At 38.7% G+C, this 17,114-nt stretch overlaps 1 protein-coding gene across 3 annotated transcripts in view; it reads left to right on the forward strand.

Annotated features, from left to right (window-relative positions):
* The window catches only part of HERC4 (HECT and RLD domain containing E3 ubiquitin protein ligase 4), a 30,291-nt gene extending 14,414 nt beyond the window's left edge, over positions 1-15,877 (forward strand). For 2 of the 3 annotated variants that reach the window (XM_066324413.1, XM_066324414.1), the window contains exons 11-26: positions 963-1,087; positions 1,612-1,671; positions 2,155-2,266; positions 2,598-2,787; positions 3,764-3,936; positions 4,891-5,007; positions 5,978-6,001; positions 6,539-6,637; positions 7,777-7,944; positions 8,048-8,191; positions 9,080-9,246; positions 10,031-10,097; positions 10,311-10,393; positions 12,765-12,948; positions 13,481-13,583; positions 14,485-15,877. In XM_066324413.1, coding sequence (XP_066180510.1) covers positions 963-1,087; positions 1,612-1,671; positions 2,155-2,266; positions 2,598-2,787; positions 3,764-3,936; positions 4,891-5,007; positions 5,978-6,001; positions 6,539-6,637; positions 7,777-7,944; positions 8,048-8,191; positions 9,080-9,246; positions 10,031-10,097; positions 10,311-10,393; positions 12,765-12,948; positions 13,481-13,583; positions 14,485-14,693 — 2,025 coding nt within the window. In that variant the 3' untranslated portion in view covers positions 14,694-15,877. The remainder of the gene's footprint in view (positions 1-962; positions 1,088-1,611; positions 1,672-2,154; positions 2,267-2,597; positions 2,788-3,763; positions 3,937-4,890; positions 5,008-5,977; positions 6,002-6,538; positions 6,638-7,776; positions 7,945-8,047; positions 8,192-9,079; positions 9,247-10,030; positions 10,098-10,310; positions 10,394-12,764; positions 12,949-13,480; positions 13,584-14,484) is intronic. The other variant, XM_066324415.1, reaches the window with a different exon arrangement.
* The last annotated feature ends 1,237 nt before the right edge of the window (positions 15,878-17,114 follow it).

Raw genomic sequence — 17,114 nt, forward strand, 5'->3', positions numbered from 1 at the left:
ATTGCGGCTTCTTTTGTACAAAAAGTATTAGCAATAGATGAACTTTGATGTGGCAGAAGTTTCCCTTTCAGTACTCTTTAGTTTGGTAATTTGTGTTGAATTCTTCCAAAGTTCCATGCCTACTGTACTCCTGGGGTTTTTGTATCCCTGCCAGTTAAGGGGACCTGGCCAGAATCAGTTTTCTCAAGTCAGTTTTTGGGCAGCTCAGTTCCCCGAGTTGTTTTCTTTGGCTGGACAGAAGGGAAATGACAGAAGTGTTCCTCGTCGTGGTGCTCTAGGATGGGATCTGAAGTGCTGATTTTTGGCAGCAAATAGTCACTGTCACTCTGAGTCAGCTCAGCGTTGTCAGATGGCACCCTCAGGAGGAATGTTTTCTCTTCCTCTTTGGTCTCGTTTTTGGTGCTATTCGGCATCTCTTTTTGAACCAGTGCTCCCGCTGAAAACAATGATCTTGCTTCTCCTCCTCTTTGCTATTACAGCTCTTAGTGGAATTCATTTTATATGACCAACACTTCCAAATGCAGCTCCTCTGATGATGCAGGGCATGTTCACAGAAGCATGGTTCATCCTCAGAGGAGCCCGATGGAAGTGGGGTGGAAGAACATCTGTCTGAAAAATTGAATGGCTCCTTTTCTGTGTGCTCACAGCTTGGCAGGGAGCTAAGTGGCTCCCAGTGGCTGGAGAGGAGATGCTGCTCACGTCTGAAGCTGGGTTAGTGTTCATCACAGAGACTAGTGATGTTTAAGGAGTTGGCCATTAAGCAAGGTGTGTGAATTAACACCTAATTGAGATGGTTTTAGTGTAGGCTCTGCAAGGAGTGCAGAGCTGTTGAACAGTGTATTTCACAGCAATTGTATTGATAGGCAAATTGTCAGCTAAGACAGCTCAACCAGAGGGCTGATTTTTCTGGAAATTAATTTTGTGTTCCTGATTCTTTATGCTTTCTTTAAAATTTATTTTAGAACATGGTGCCGCCAGATGATTTTAGGTATCCCGACCTTTTGAAGCAGATCTGGACTGTGAATGAAACGTTTATTCAAAGATTGCTGAGTTTTCCATCTGGAAGACTTCCTGTAGAGATAGCTAAGTAAGTGATGTTGGGGAAAGAGGTGGTCTTTAGTGATTCTGCTTCTGAACTGAGCATTAATGGGGCTTTGGGCATACACAGCAGAGCTGTTTTTAATTACTGATATTATGACGTGCAGAGCTCTTGCTGTGCTTTTATTGTCATGCTTGTAGAGTAGTTTGGGTCCTTGAGACTGTGTCATCTCTGCTCCTGTTTAGATGATACAAGATGAAATTAATTATCTAATTGCACATTAAAAAAAGCGATATGTGTAAAAGGATATGAGAACAACTCAAAGATTATTGCTTCTATTTTAATAAAAGAGTATGCAAAGAAATTAAATTGCAAGACTGGCTGTGATTTGAGCTGTCTTAAGTGTTGAGTCTTGAATGGAGGTTTTATCAATTATTGTCTAGTCACATTTGAGTCAGAGTCCCATCCTTTGCACAGTGTAAATTATTAGGGATTCAGTAAAGGCTCCTTTATTGCAAATGCTGATTTTTAAAAGGAAAGCTGAATGTAACATTTTGTCTGACCAATTTCAGTGAAATTGATGGAACGTTCTCCTCAGCTGGGTGCCTAAATGGGAGCTTTTTGGCACTGAGGTAAGTGGGTGGGTTTTTATCAAGTGTTCCTGTGGACAGTATTATGGTGGCTGCCTTTCTGCTGTCCCTTGTGTCAGCTGGGACACCTTCCCAGGGTTTCCTCATCTCACTGGTGCTCTGATACCCTCAGCTGAAACTCCTCCTCCTTTCCTGCCCTGTGTTTTGTCCTGCCCCAGTAAGAATGGCTCCTGCCTGTCTTGACTGCTGCCATGTAAGCCAGCAAAATTCATCACATTTGTCAACCACAGGTTGTTTATAATTCAAGGGAAGTTAATTGCATGGGCTGTTTTACATCCTAGTCTTTTTGCATGATTTTGTTGCAGTTAGAGAAGCTTTTTTTCCGGTTGTTTCTAAGGTCATGTAAAAAATTTAAGTCTGATATATTTTAAATCCTTAGTCAGTAGGTCTAAAGAAAAATATTGAGTTGCTGAGAACAGAGGATTCAGTCTTTCTGGTGTTGTTTTCTTTTTTTTCTTCCTGCAGCAATGATGATCATTACAAAACCAGCACTAGATTCTCAGGGGTTGATATGAATGCTGCTAGATTACTCTTTCACAAACTCATACAGCCTGAGCATACTCACATATCACAGCAGGTTTGTGCTGCGTATTTTCTTTACGTTTGGGATTATCTTTCTGGGTTACAGCTCTCCAGAAATACTACTGTTGTGCTTGGTCCAACCCTGTAAATAGATTTATTTACTCAATAATATATTGACTGCTAATGTGTGAAACCCTCTTTTGTTATGACAGTTAGGGGACACATCAACATATTCTATTTTAATATTTACTGTCATTTTCTAAATGTGTAATAGTTGTCACTGAAGCTCTTAATTATTGTTTTCTAGATCATTTTTTCATATACATGGGCATTTGTTTAAAGTCTCAATTGTATTAAAATAAACAGAATTTTCTGATGTGCTGTAGGTGGCAGCTAGTTTGGAAAAGAACCTTATTCCCAAATTGACCAGCTCCTTACCAGACGTTGAAGCATTGAGGCTGTATCTCACTTTACCAGAGTGCCCACTGATGAGTGATGAAAACAATTTCACAACATTAGCCATTCCTTTTGGAGCAGCTATTCTGAACCTAGAAAAAGCTCCCCTGAAAGTTCTTGGTAAGAAATTGAATTTTTACTGTTAAAACTAAGGATATACAGATGAAAATATACAGAAATTCCACCAGTGAAGACCTGGCCTTGGCAGCACCTGCTGTGTATTTACAATTCTGTACAGTTCCCCAGTGAGAAAATTGAGGCTTAACATTGCTTGGAGTAAGAAAACACTTATTCTGTTCCTTCAGGGTGAGTTAACAGGCCATCCCTGTGAAATCAGCTGATATTGTAGTTTTTGGATTGATGCCATTTGGAAGGAATTAAACCATGCAGTTCAGTGTAATTGATATGTGTCTTTGCTCTTTAAAGTGAAAATTATGTGGTCAGACAGCTAACAAGCTCTAAGCAATTTACAGAAGTGTTGCAGAGCCGATGTTGTCTTGGTTGTGACTACAGCACCTGTTCCGAGCTTCTGAGGCAGTTGATCTTTTCTTGCCTGGTGCCAAGATGTGCTCTTCAAATACACAGCTGAGAACAACTGGTTTTTTAACTCTGCTTCTTTACACTTTCTTGTTGTGAAATTCAGCTTAAAGAATTGTTTTCAGAATATTTTGCTTTTGATGGGTTTCTTTTTGCGAGGGTACTTTAATTTCCCTCAGTTGTGCTTTATAATTTCTCTTCAGTTTCTTCAGCAGTTTTTGGTGAGAGTAAAGAAAAGCAAACTGATAGTTTTTTGAACTCTAGATCGTTTTCCATCATTTTCTATTGCTCTCACTGTTGTTTGCTTAAGATTTCAGGTTTTGAGCCATCTGTTTTTATCAAATGTTACATTGTGATACTGTTGTTTGTCTGGATGAACAGACTTCAAGGGCCTTAGATTTGATGTGTAACAATAGAGCATTTGTTGTGTTACAACCTTTTTTTCAGAGTCTGTAGTAACTGATGCTTTATGCTTTCTAGCCAAACATGTTTCTTACTTAAAAGTAAGCAGTGAGGCAGTGACAAGTACTAAATTTACATGTTCACCGTGTGTTGACAGAAAATTGGTGGTCTGTACTTGAACCTCCCTTGTTCCTGAAGATAGTGGAACTCTACAAGGATGTTGTAGTGCACCTTTTGAAGCTGTGCAAGATGGGCCTTCCACCTTCTGACAGAAGAATACTCACCAATTTCCTACACACGGCCTTCAGAGTTCTGGAAATACTGCACAGGGTACGTTTGTGGCATTTCTAAACAGTTCCTTGGCTGCTTGGCTTTGTCAGCATCTCTGTGCTGGGTAGTTGGTAGATGCCAAGTCACTGATCACTTTGAAAAGTCAGATTTGCATCTACAGAAATACCTGTAGTTGTTTCATCTGAACCTGTGAATCATTGGGTCTGACATGATGATGGAATTAACATTTTTGGGGAACACAGAGTGACCCAGTCATTTGCATCTGTGAGGGTACAGATTAAAGTGAGAGGGGAAAAATGGGATGGCAGCTCTGGAATATTTCACAGATGGACTGTCTGGTGGTTTGGAGGGGGATGTGGGAGCTATTTGTGAAAAGTAGGCTTAGATTATCTGGTTATAAAGGCAGGCTCTTTATAACTGTCTTGGTGCTTTGCCAGTCAGCAATGCTTAGCAGTCCTTGGGAAAAGAAGTGTGTATTAGGAAAACGTGGATGCTTCTGAATTAAAAATCTACTGTAGAGACAAGTCTCTGTATAATAAAGTTACTTTTCTCACATCTCTTTTTTAAGCTTGATGTTTTTAAATGGAAACTGTTCCTCTGCTCACAGGTAATAGTGTTCATACTATAACTAAGACTAGAGTTATTGAATCAGAGCTCTTAAATCTGTGCAAATACAGGGACAAGTATTTATTCCATTGTCATATGAATATGTGTATTATCACTGTTCCTGTGAGGTCATAGGATGTTTCAAAGTGGCAGCCCTGTTATGCAATACTGTATGCAGTTAATTGTATTTTCCTTCACTCTTTGATGGGATTTTGAATAGTCCATGTATCCATGTCTTTTAACATTGTTTTTTGCTTTCTTGTAGGCACTGTTGTTTTTCTAGATTTTTTTAGTAGCTGGGTATCTGTGGCTGACGTAGCAGGTGCTTGAAAAACGTGGAAAATATCCCTTTGAAAGCTAATAAAAAAATAAATTGCACTTCCTTAGGTAAATGAAAGAGGACAAGTTATACAGTATGACAGATTTTACATTCATGAGATACAAGATTTGCTAGATATCAGAAATGACTATGCCAACTGGTTCCAGCAGCAGGTATTGGGGATGGTAAGTCATGTTGATTTTTATTTGGGTTTTTGTGGATGTTTTCCTCTCCCATATTTTGTGTTTGTTTCATTACTTGAAAGAAATCCATAGATTCTCTTAAGTCTGGGCACTTTTTTTCATAAAAATACCTTCACAGATGTCTACTGCAGAACAGACTTGTGTCAGGTACTGGCTGAGCAAGAGCTGTTAATAAGGTGTGTTTCGTGTAGGGTGTCATTCTTAGGACTGACACTGCTCAGCATTTGAATCTGTCAGTTCAAAAGTGGTTTAGAATGCTGTCACTGGAGACTTGCCATGTCAAAAAAGTTAGGAATGTAATAATCCACAATAGGAAAACATTCAGAATAACTGAATTGCTGCATTAGATAGGTCCAGTCAATGCAAAAGCTGCAGCTGTCTTGGATAATGAGTCAGGAAGTGCAGCAGGGAGCTGCAGGGGCAGAGAGCTGATGGGATTTTCTACTTTGAGTTTAGCAGCCACAACTGAGCTAAGTAATTCCTGCATCTGTAAACAGAAGAGGGATAAGTGGGAGTCAATTAATGACTGTGCAGAGAACTAGTGAGGGTTTTGCCACATTTCCTTGACTTTAACTTTGGAAGAATATTGCAAGTAATTTAAGAAGTTTTCTCTGGCAACCCATGTTTTTTTTATTTTGCAACAGTACCAGCAGATGTCATTAATTAATGTGTGGAAGTGAACATTTTAAGTGTAATTTTTTGCATCCAAGCAAACATGATATTTTAACAGCCCTGTTTTTAAAGACTGATAAACAGGGTGTTGAAAGACAAGCTTGTATTTAATAAATTGATTGGAATGTTTATGGTTAATGTTTATTTCTCAGTAAACCTTCTCTTGGGGGGAAGCAATAAATAAGTATTTTTTAAATTCTACATCAGGGATGAGTAATGCAGACACTAATGCTGCTTTTTCATCTTAATTATTGCTACCTTTGTGCAAATGCTGTCATAGGATGTCAACCATGGATTAACTGAGGTAAGATTGGTTGCAATCTGATTTCTTTTAAAGAATGTAAGGAAATCAGAAATGTGAATGTCAAGGATTGTCTGCTGTGTTCTTTTGGGAGTAAAGCTTCAAAGTAGCAATGGCTGTAATATAAATAAATAAATATATGGTTTTATTTATATAAATAAATAAAAATATGTAGTTTTCTGTATTGCAAATTCGGAACAGCAGTTGGAAAAAAGGGGTACTCTTATACCCACTAGCTGCAATAACAGTTCTGAAATGAAAATGTGCTAAGTGAGAGTGTCGTTTGTGTCTGGCTTGATTTGGTTTGGCTTGATGGAGTTTTGTTGGATTTTTTTTTGTTTGTTTTTGCTGAAGTACTAAACAATTAAAAATCTACTTAATGTTCCTAAGATGCTTTGGTTCTGCATTGATAATAAATCAAGGCTGAATTCTCCTACCAGTAAAATAGATAGATTAAATGGGTGCTACTGCAAAGGCTTTTTTAACCAGAATTGTGGCTTTTGAATAAGCTGAGCTATGACATGGTTCTTTTCATTTCAGTTAACAGATATTCCTGTTATAATTTGCACATACCCATTTGTATTTGATGCCCAGGCAAAGACAACTCTCTTGCAAACAGATGCAATCATACAGATGCAGGTAGGAGGCTAGTTTTTGATGTCACAAATTCATTATTTTTCCCCTGAGTTGGGGACCTTGGGTGGGCCTGTTGTTTTTTCGGTTTGGCTGGTTGGTTTATTTTGCTTTTGTTTGTTCCTTTGCTTGGTTGGTTTTTTAACTCTGTGTAATCTCTCCCCCATGAAAATCTCGGATCTAGCGTTAATCTCAGGGATATGTACAGGGTAGAGGGTAGTGGGCTTGGGATCGCATTGAAATTAGATTGTTTTGTAATTGCATACATTTCCAAGGAAGTTCTTTTCGTTTCTGCAGTGAGATGCCTTCTTTATGTGTTAACAACCCATAGTGAAGGTACAAACCCTGAAACAAATAGCAATAAAAAACCCCAAACAAACATAAAACTTTGAGCACCACCCACAACCAAAAAAACAGCCCCACCTCCCATATGAGCAGACTTGGAGTTTTACTTGGGTTGTTGATCTGAGTCTGAAAATAACAAGATGATGTAAGTCATGGTCAGTGATGGGCTCATGCAGGAAAATACTGCCTTGCTCTTGTAATTAATAATAAATGTCATTTCATGTGCCTTTAAAAATGTATATGCACAGTCAATACCAGCATTTGATGGATTCAGGGAAATGTTTGCATTAAATGTTTCTATCAACGATATTAAAGGCTATTAAAACACAAACTCTCAAGAGTTCTCTGCCATATTTAGAATATTTGCAACAGCATTTTCTTTTTCAAACAATTTTAATAGAGAAATTATCATGCAAGTTAAATAAATGGCTGTGAATCAGTTTTTAATGTATGTTTGTTCTCATGCCCAGTTTATATGAAATAGCTTACTCTTCATTAGATGGAATGCAGGATCTTTTTGCTTCCTTTTGTTATTGACGATATTTTGACTTGAATGTCAAAAATTGGGTTCTTACACTTCCCTGAGCGTTAGCATTGGTGAGAGCAATGGGTAAAGGAATAATACTTCTTGGGATCAAATACTTCCTGATATAAAAGGAATACAAAGAAAACTTGGGCAAATTGAGTAGCTCTTGTAATAGTTACTCCCATCTGCACTTTTGCAGACGAGACTGCTGGACAATTAATATAGGCAGGAATTTTTTTCTACCTGCTGACACTCTCACTTGGTTTTCCTGCAGATGGCTGTGGATCAGGCCCACAGGCAGAATTTGTCTTCTCTCTTCCTGCCAGTATTTGAATCTGTCAACCCCTGCCTGATAGTGATGGTCCGGAGGGACAACATTGTAGGGGATGCTGTGGAAGTGCTCAGGAAAACAAAGAATGTAGACTACAAGAAGCCACTCAAGGTATTATTACAGCACATTGCTCACAGGGATTGAGGGTGGTTTTGGACAAACCTGAGCTAACAGTCTCTTTGCAGTTCAGTGCTCACTGAATTGTGTGTTTCAGGTTATTTTTGTAGGGGAGGAAGCTGTCGATGCTGGAGGCGTTCGCAAAGAATTTTTTTTGCTCATCATGAGGGAGTTGCTAGATCCCAAGTATGGAATGTTTAGATATTATGAGGAGTCCAGGCTGATCTGGTTCTCTGATAAGGTAGGCTGTGATCTCTATTCAGTCATTTTAACTTACAATATTTTTATTAATAATACATGAGCATTGTAGTTTGTGGTTGCTTAATTTCAAGCGTAGGAGCTGAAGCAGGTATTCTCAAAAGAAGTCTATTTTTGTTAATATTAGATCAAAACTCCCGCAATTCCTTGCTGTTTCCCTTTTGCTTTCCTCATTCCCTGTTTACTGCTTGCTGGTAATCCCCAAGCCAGACAGGATTTTTTGGAGGAAGTAGCCAGAACAAACTGATTCCAAGGGCAGAATCAGGAAATCGGGGTGACACAGACAAATTCTTGAAGGGGCCTGTTGAACAGGTCTTCCTGTGTGCGGTTGCATTATGGGTGATAGTTGATCATGGAATTGTACTTTCTTGGAAGTTTGATCCCTGACTTTTCAGTCCTCATTCAGAGAACAGACTGGAGTGGCTGGATCCCAAGTACCTGAATATTTACATTTCCATGGATGTCTTTACAGCCTTGGTAATTAATTGTGATGGTGTCAATAGTGAACTCTTCCCTCTTCCTCCCCAAAATAAATTTTTTAAGAAATTGACGTCTTTAACCACTAAATAGTGCAATAGGATGTCACTGACAAAACCAGAATCTTATTGCAGTATGGGTCCCCTGTAACACAGAATATGTTACAGCTCAGCCTTTTTGATTTTAAGTGGAGAGGATTCTGTTCCCTTGGATTTCAATCTTGGCTGGTTAAACTCTGTCCTGTTTTCCTGGGTACTTACAGATACATACATATTTAAAGAAAACATGAATTAAATTCACTCAGATTATACTGTACTGTACACTTCTTCCTGGACTCTGCAAGGTTAAAATAACTTCTTTATTTTAAACCATCTTGTCTGTTTTCTGTTCTTAGACCTTTGAAGACAGTGACTTGTTTCATTTGATTGGTGTTGTCTGTGGGCTAGCAATATATAATTTTACTATTGTAGACCTTCATTTTCCTCTGGCTTTGTACAAAAAGCTATTGAATAAGAAACCATCCCTGGATGACTTAAAAGAACTGATGCCAGATGTTGGCAGGTAAGCAAGAAAGAAGAATAGATGTTGTTAGAAATTACTTTTGAAACCAACATTTTCTTCTAAGAACATAACATTTCTTTTGCACAGCAACTGGGTAAACAGCTCAGAGGAAATGGCAGCCACGGTGTCGTTTGATAAATTTGACACTTCCTCTTGTTAAACACCTGTGTCTCAGTGCTTGGTGTTAGTGATTGTCCCTTCTGTTTTATGATCCTACAAGAATTTTAGGGGGGGAAGAAAGTCTTGAAATTCAAACCCCTTGAGTATTAGCCATTAATTTTATAAGACTAAGTGTGAACACAGTTTCAGTTCTGAAATAAATCCATTAAGAAAATACTTTTGCTTGTTTCAGAAACAGAAATAATTACTTTTGACTAGGGATTTGAGTAGGACTGGCAGGTAGGAGGCTCAAATGAGCAGAAAAGGATGCTTGATTGCCTCAGTGTTGTGGATGCCAAAGTTTTCATAGATTCAAGGAGAAATCAAAGATATTAGTGGAGGAGCCAGTCAGTGTTTTTTTAGTACCAACTGCCCTGCTTTGGGAAGCTCTTAGCTGAAGCCTTAAGATAGGAATGTTCTCTCTTCACCCCATGAGATAATCAAAAAGAAATGATTGCTTGAGATTTCCCAGCACTACAGAAAGTGTTAGTGAGTAAGATAATAAACGAAATAGCTGTAGAAAGATACTTCTTAAATTTGAATTATCAAAGCATAAAGAATACTTAAGGAAAATAAATTCATCTTTCTTTTCCCTGATGCAAGTATTCTGTAACTTATTTTGCAGGGGATTGCAACAACTACTGGACTATCCAGAGGATGACATAGAAGAAGCATTTTGTCTTAATTTTACTGTAAGTTTTATGTAGTGTTTGAAGTATGTCTTGCCAAGCTCACACCATCTATTTTAATTGTCTCTGATGGAGAGTTTGAACACAGGCATCAGCAGCTGATTCCCATGAGTTTTAGCTCCTGTGTCTGCCACTCATTGCTGTTAACTAAGTGGTGGGAAGAAGTACTTTATGTAATAAATAAGATTTAATAATATTTTTGTTTGTTTCAAATAGATCACTGTGGAAAATTTTGGTACAACAGAAATTAAGGAGCTTGTTCCTAAAGGTGCTGACATTCCTGTAGTCAAACAAAATAGGTGAGTTGTGTGGATTACAGGGTAGTTCAGTATTGCTGTCTGCCTTGGGAGTGTTACTGAGCTGCTGTAAATGCCCTTTGCCAAGCTCTGACCCTGCTGTTGGAGGCAAAACTGCTTTGGTCATTTTCCCAAGCTCTTCTCACATGTGTGGTTAAAATAGCTGTTTTCTTGTATTGACACAGACAAGCTGTGGCTGCCCCATCCCTGGGAGTGCTCAAGGCTGGGTTGGACAAGGCTTGGAGCAACCTGGTCTGGTTGAAGATGTCCCTGCCCATAGCAGGAGGTTGGACTAGATCTTCAGAGGTCCCCTCCAACCCCATTTTATAAGATAAAAACAGTTTGTGGTTCTGCTAATGCTTGGGGTGGCTACCTAGGACAGAGGCTAGACAAAGTTCAGAGAATAATGTGAATATTTATTAAAGGCCTTCAATAGATAGGCCCTGGGCAGCCAAAAGCTTCCCACAGGCTACACTGAATGGACAATGGTGATCAATTTTTCAGACAGAAATAAGTTTGGTCTATTTGCATATCAGGAGTTAATCCTCCAGTTACAGCCTCAGGTAGTGAAGTCATTTACCCTCAGTTTGGTCTCCCCAATTCACTGTTGTTTATCATTTCAGGGCCTGGGGTTGTAGGGTGCCCTTGGATCTCAGGACCAGAGGGATTGTTTTGTCTAACTAAAATGTGAAGAGAGTTAACTAACACTTAATGTGGAGTTCAGAGCTATGCACTAATGCAGTATAGTATTTGAAAATTATAAAAGCTAAAGTCTTAAGGCATCACTTCAGGAAGCTACATATCCTTGAAATTCAGTGAGTAATGATGAGAACTTAAGGGCCATTCTTACAACTACTTATTCAGACATGAATATTATTTCAGTGAAGCCTTCCCTTTGTAGAGTAGATACCATTAGATAAATTAATCCAGCATTAGAAGAGTGTGTGACAGGAGGGTTTTTTTCCTCAGTCAAGGATTCTGTAACTTTTATTTATAAAAACAGCCTTTCCTGTCCTTTGTTCCCTTTCTGCTCCTGGAGGATCGGCAGAAATACCTAGTGGTGCTTTTGTCCCGTTTTTGCAGAATTTTCCAGTCTGTTCTTTAGTCCCTGTGAGTTCTCTGTGCTTGTACTTCTCCCAGGGTAAAGGGAGAATTGAATGGAAAGAGCACACTCTGTGAGAACTGAATGCACATGAAAAACATCGGAGCTTTGCAGTTCTCTGCTGTAGGTTTGATGTTCTGTCACTTAGTGACTGTAAAATTGGAGTTGAATTATGGGGAAAGTGTCAAGGTGCCTGTGGAATTCCTGCTATTATCTTGCAGCAGTCAAGAATTCCTCTTTCTCTAAATATTCCATGATGCTTCAATTAATTTTTTAATATAAGTTAATCACTGTGACTTTTCCTGGAGCAGCCTTGCACTGTTAGTTTTACACAAGATACCTGCCCCTCTGTATTTCCACAGTGTGGATGAGAGGGCGATCTCATGGGGTACTGAAGGGGAAGGAGTGTGGATCACCACTTTCATCATCTCCAGCAGTTTCAGTGCAACAGCTTTAATAAACGTGTCATCTAAATGTGTTGATAAGATTTTGTCAACTGGTGATGTTACTCCAAGACTGGGGGCGGTGTTGCAACGCTTTCTCGCTTTCCGCAGTGACCATGTGTTGGTAGGATAGCTGTGATGTACAGCTGAGGTCACTGCTGGTGCAGAAACTGAATAGCGTTCACTGGGATTGATTTCATAAAAATTATCATAAATACTGTATCACATCAAGAAATTTTAGATCTCCCTTAAGTGCTGCCAAAGATGTTTCCAGCAGGATCCAAGAACTTCTTGTACCAAAGCACAGATAACAGGCCATCTGTTTCTCTGTGTCCCAGCTCCTTGGCACTGGGCTTTTTACTGTGTAAGACTCCAGTACCCTTTTGAAGTTGATTTGCATTTTTGGTGCAGATATGGTAATCTTTTTAATTAAATGCAATAGACCAATGAGTTTGATTAGGGGCTTTCAGGGCACTCCCTGGAATTCGGGGCTTTCAGCTTGTTGCCAATGAGTCCAGTTCACTGCCATGCACACAGATAAGGGAGATGTTTGTAGTGCCTGAGGTATATCACATTAAATGTTCCTGCTTTTCTGCCTTCTCAGACTCTGCCCTTGGGGGTGTGGTGGGGAAATACATTGATGTGCTGTTTTATGTCCACTATGGCTGTAACATAAAGCAGACAATGCAATGTATTTAGCTCCTTGTTGCTTCACTGTCTATGCTCTGTTCTGTGCAAAAATGGCCGCTGGTTTATTGGTAGAAGGATGACATGTACTGCTCCCTCTTTATTATTTCCTCAACATCATTCCATCTTTCTCTTTCTACAGGCAAGATTTTGTAGATGCATATGTGGATTACATCTTCAATAGATCTGTGGCTTCCTTATACAGTGCATTCCATGAAGGCTTCCACAAAGTATGTGGAGGTAAAGTTCTTCAGCTCTTCCAGCCCAGCGAGTTGCAGGCAATGGTGATTGGGAACACAAATTATGACTGGAAAGAGCTGGAGAAGGTAAGAACCATAGGTAGCTATTGCTTTTGTGCAATTCTAATTTCAGGCTGCAAAAGCAACTAGGTGTCCTCTTGAGCTCTGTTTTATGAACGTGATTCCTGTTCTTTATTGACATCATAAAACATCAGTGAAGGCAGCTACTAAAATATTATTTATCTTCCTGCTTTAACATTTTCCATCTAATTTCTGATGGACTTAAAAGAGAGGCAGAGAAATCCACAGAACTCAGAAGCAGCTATACGATCTTCTGTATTAAACATGAGAAAGTGAAGTGATTGCACGCAGTTATTAAAGTGGATATTCTCGATTGCCTGAGCTCAGTGAGGCTTGGTTGGGATTGAGAATGCTTAGTAGAGGCATCTGTCCCTAGATTGAATTCAGACTGAATGGCTGAAGAAAATGAAGTGTGGGAAGCCGTAGTAGTGTGTCACTTGCTGTGTCCCTTTACACGAACTGCATTCATTTTGCTGCAGCGTCAGCTTATCCAACTGTTCTGTGAGCAAGCAATAACCCCATTTCCTGCTCCTTTTAGAATACAGAATACAAAGGAGAATACTGGGCAGACCATCCTACAATTAAAATATTCTGGGAGGTTTTTCACGAATTGTCTTTGGAGAAGAAGAAACAGTTTTTGTGTAAGTATTTGAAATTACCTCACAGAAGTTTCTAACTGAACAGGATCACTGGGATTTCAGTCCCTTGCTCTAGCAGGGCAGATGGAAGTATTTGTAATGACGTAATTAATATTTGGGAAGAAAAATCATTGATTGTGAGCTTGTCTCTGATTTTCTTGGGAGTGTCCTGAGTCATTCTGGATGATGGCTAGTTACAGATCACAGTCGGTCAGAGCAGCATTAAAAAAAAAAAAAAAATACAGAAAATCCAACCCCCCAAAACACCAACAGCCTAATTTGCTGATGACCTTTACTTGATAACTAGGTTTTTTTCCTTGTGGTTTGACATAGAGTTCACATCCTCCAGGTTTTTCACTGCACAGAGATGGAAATTCGGAGTTGTAACTGATTGTAAATCTGCCAAGGTACTGATATAAGTGGAAATGTGCAGATGATAAAGTAATCAAAGCCTGCTGTGAGTGAGGATTTGCTTAGAATAGATCACAGATTAGTTTCCAGTTCAGGTAAATTACTTATTGAACAAGCTAATTCTGTGTTTACAAGATTTTTAGAAATGCTCAGTAAAGATACACAGGCAATGAATTTTAAATTAGAAGGTTCTGTTGTATGAAGAACTGTATAGTATTTTTTTAAGGACTGTTTGGTTTGATATGCCAAAATGAAATACTGTACTTTATGGATCACTTGTTGTATTACAGTTAGGAGCTCACATGTGGAAGGGTAAAGACAGGGTTAAGTCATTATTCCCTGTTTTCCAAACTTCACAGAACTTGAGTTGAAAAGCTAGCCATTGCTGGAATAATAAAAAAAGGCCAGCAATGATTAGAACTGCATTATGTGACACAGACTCTGTTAAGTCTTCGGTAAGTTCCAAGCCTTTGTTTTTTTTTTTTCTTGACAGTGTTTCTGACAGGCAGTGATCGGATTCCAATTCTTGGAATGAAGTGCCTGAAACTGGTCATCCAGCCAACAGGAGGAGGAGAAGATTATCTGCCCGTAGCTCACACTTGCTTTAATCTTCTTGATCTTCCAAAATACACAGATAAAGAAACCCTGAAATCTAAGTTGATCCAGGCTATAGACCACTATGAAGGTTTCAGTTTAGTATAACCTGAGAAATGAAAGTTCTGTGTAACATGGGATCATTTGTTTTTGTGTCTTTCTTGTGGTGGTAAATTCAGTGGATTAAGTGATGCAGTTGATAATATAACTGATTATTTGCAAAAAATGTTCAGTGGTATGAATATTCATGGGAGCCAAAAAAAAAACAAACAACAAAAACAAACATTTCCAAAACTGAGGAACTGTCTTAATACATACCTTCTTGTACAGAGCCATGTGGATTTTGCCATCTTACAATAAAAACGAGAGTATTGTGGATGGAAGTCAAGTTTCACTAACAAGAATTAACATTTCACCTTATGCAAACAATTTGGCGTGTGAGTGCATGAGAGACTTGCTTCAGTTTTTCAGATCACTTAGTAAGAACATTTAACTTTTTCCCTGATAAATTCACTTGTTAACTTTTCATCTTGTAAATAATAAATTTTTTGTGATAAAATAGTTCTGTTCCAATAGCAGTATGGTTTCTATTGCTTGTAATTGAATATGAGCTTATTTTATGGCTTTTAACAAAAAAAGTGACTACTCTGATTTCTGAAGATATCTATTTTTCTGGTTTGTTTTAAGAACCTTAATAATGAAAGTGATTGTTTCAGAGACATTCATCTTCACAATGTACAATCCATGAAGCAGTCACTTAGTGCTGATACAAAACCACATCCAATGGCATTTTTAATATGTGGATGGACAAGCTGACTTAAGACACTGTTTTATTTTTAAGGACTGATTCTGTAATTAGGTGGACACAATTATAAAAGAGGTTAATTTATCATTGGAAACCTCTGCAGTCATGTGTTGAGAATACAGCTTAGAAGAAAAAGATGCACCAGCCAATTCTTGCTGTCAAGAGGTTAAACGTTTATTTTTAAATGCTGAAAGCGTAGTTTATGGTTTCTAATAGAATTTTCACTTTTTTCCAGATAAATGCATTTGAAATAACCTTTAACACCCCTCTGCCTTTTCCTTAAGATTTTATTTTTACTATAATTGCCCTGAGATGATTGTGCTTAGCTGGACACTTTCGGATTTGACTTTTCCTTCTCTGGTTAAATTCCAGATTTTGTGGTGTTAATGCATATGTGACTTGCAGCTGTGAAACAAATATTTATTTTTTTTAGATTTTTAAATGCAGTGAAAAAAATTCAAGCTATAATAAAAGACTTGAATGAAAACCTTTGTTGGTTGATGTGTACAGATGCTTGCAGCATGCAGAGTTCAAGAAGAGAATACAACTAGGAAAAGCAGGGAAATGCAGTCATTGTAATTAAGTATATAATGTCCTCTTTCTGTGCTGGCAGTACATACTGATACAATACAACAAAAAAGTCAGGACAGTTAAAATCAGTCTTTTCCTTAACACTGTTTTTACAGCTTTCTCATGCAGTGTAACCTGTTAGTAATTTCTCTGTATGCAGTCCATATTCCATCTTCTCCAGCATTTGTTACCTGGCTCAGAAATTCTCCCTCTTGAGAAAAACAAGGAACCGACAAGTACTAAACCAGCTTAATCTTATTGTACGTGGAAGGAAGAAAAGGAGAAAAGAAAAAGGGGAAAAAAAAGGTATTACGCAGTCGTTTTACCAGGTAATAATAAACACCATTTTTAATTATGAAACACCAAGACTGCAAAGGGTAGATATTCAAAATCTAGGAAGTGGCGAATGTAAAACTATTTTCTTTCTTTTTCCCTTGTGTTTTATTGCATGTCCAAGTGCTGTTTTTTTCCACGGGAGTCCTGTTTCATTTGATGCACACAGTTGGTATTGACTGAATAAGGGGCTTTATGTGCAGTTGTAGAGGTCCAGATGTGATTTAGTGCATATCATCCAAATCCAGTGGTACATGTTACATATTTCATTTCCCTGGGAGACATTCTCTGGTTTTTGCTGTATTGGATTTTTAGTTCATGTCAGTATTAACCTGAAGTATGACTAAGGAGCCTCATTCTGTAGATGAGGCTCCTGGGGCAGAAGTCCAAGCCATAATTCACTTGCCCATTTTTGGTGCCCAATTTAGGATGCAGTAGACATCATAGATGTCCTTCATTTTTGAATTGCAGTCCTTGCTGACTAAACTGCTGTGACAAATGCTTCATGTTGGTGCAAAAGTTTCTCCAGCACATGGCAGACACATTTCTTACTCTCTTGGAACATGAGTGGACGTGGGCAAGCATTGGGAGGAGGGTGGTGGTGCTGGAATGGTTGGTTTAACATCACCTTAAGGGCTCACTGGCAGAGCAGGGCTAGAGCTACTTTCTCAGGACAGCGTTCACCTGAGAATTCTCTCTGCAGCTCTGGCCTTGGTTTTACTCACTTGTGCAGGAAATGAGTCCTACAGTGCTAAACGCTCCTGATTATCTTACAGATGTTAGTTCATTGTGTGCAGGGAGGCCGCGCCCAGCTGTAACAC

The sequence above is a fragment of the Sylvia atricapilla genome, chromosome 8 (assembly GCF_009819655.1).
Source record: "Sylvia atricapilla isolate bSylAtr1 chromosome 8, bSylAtr1.pri, whole genome shotgun sequence".
NCBI lineage: Eukaryota > Metazoa > Chordata > Aves > Passeriformes > Sylviidae > Sylvia > Sylvia atricapilla.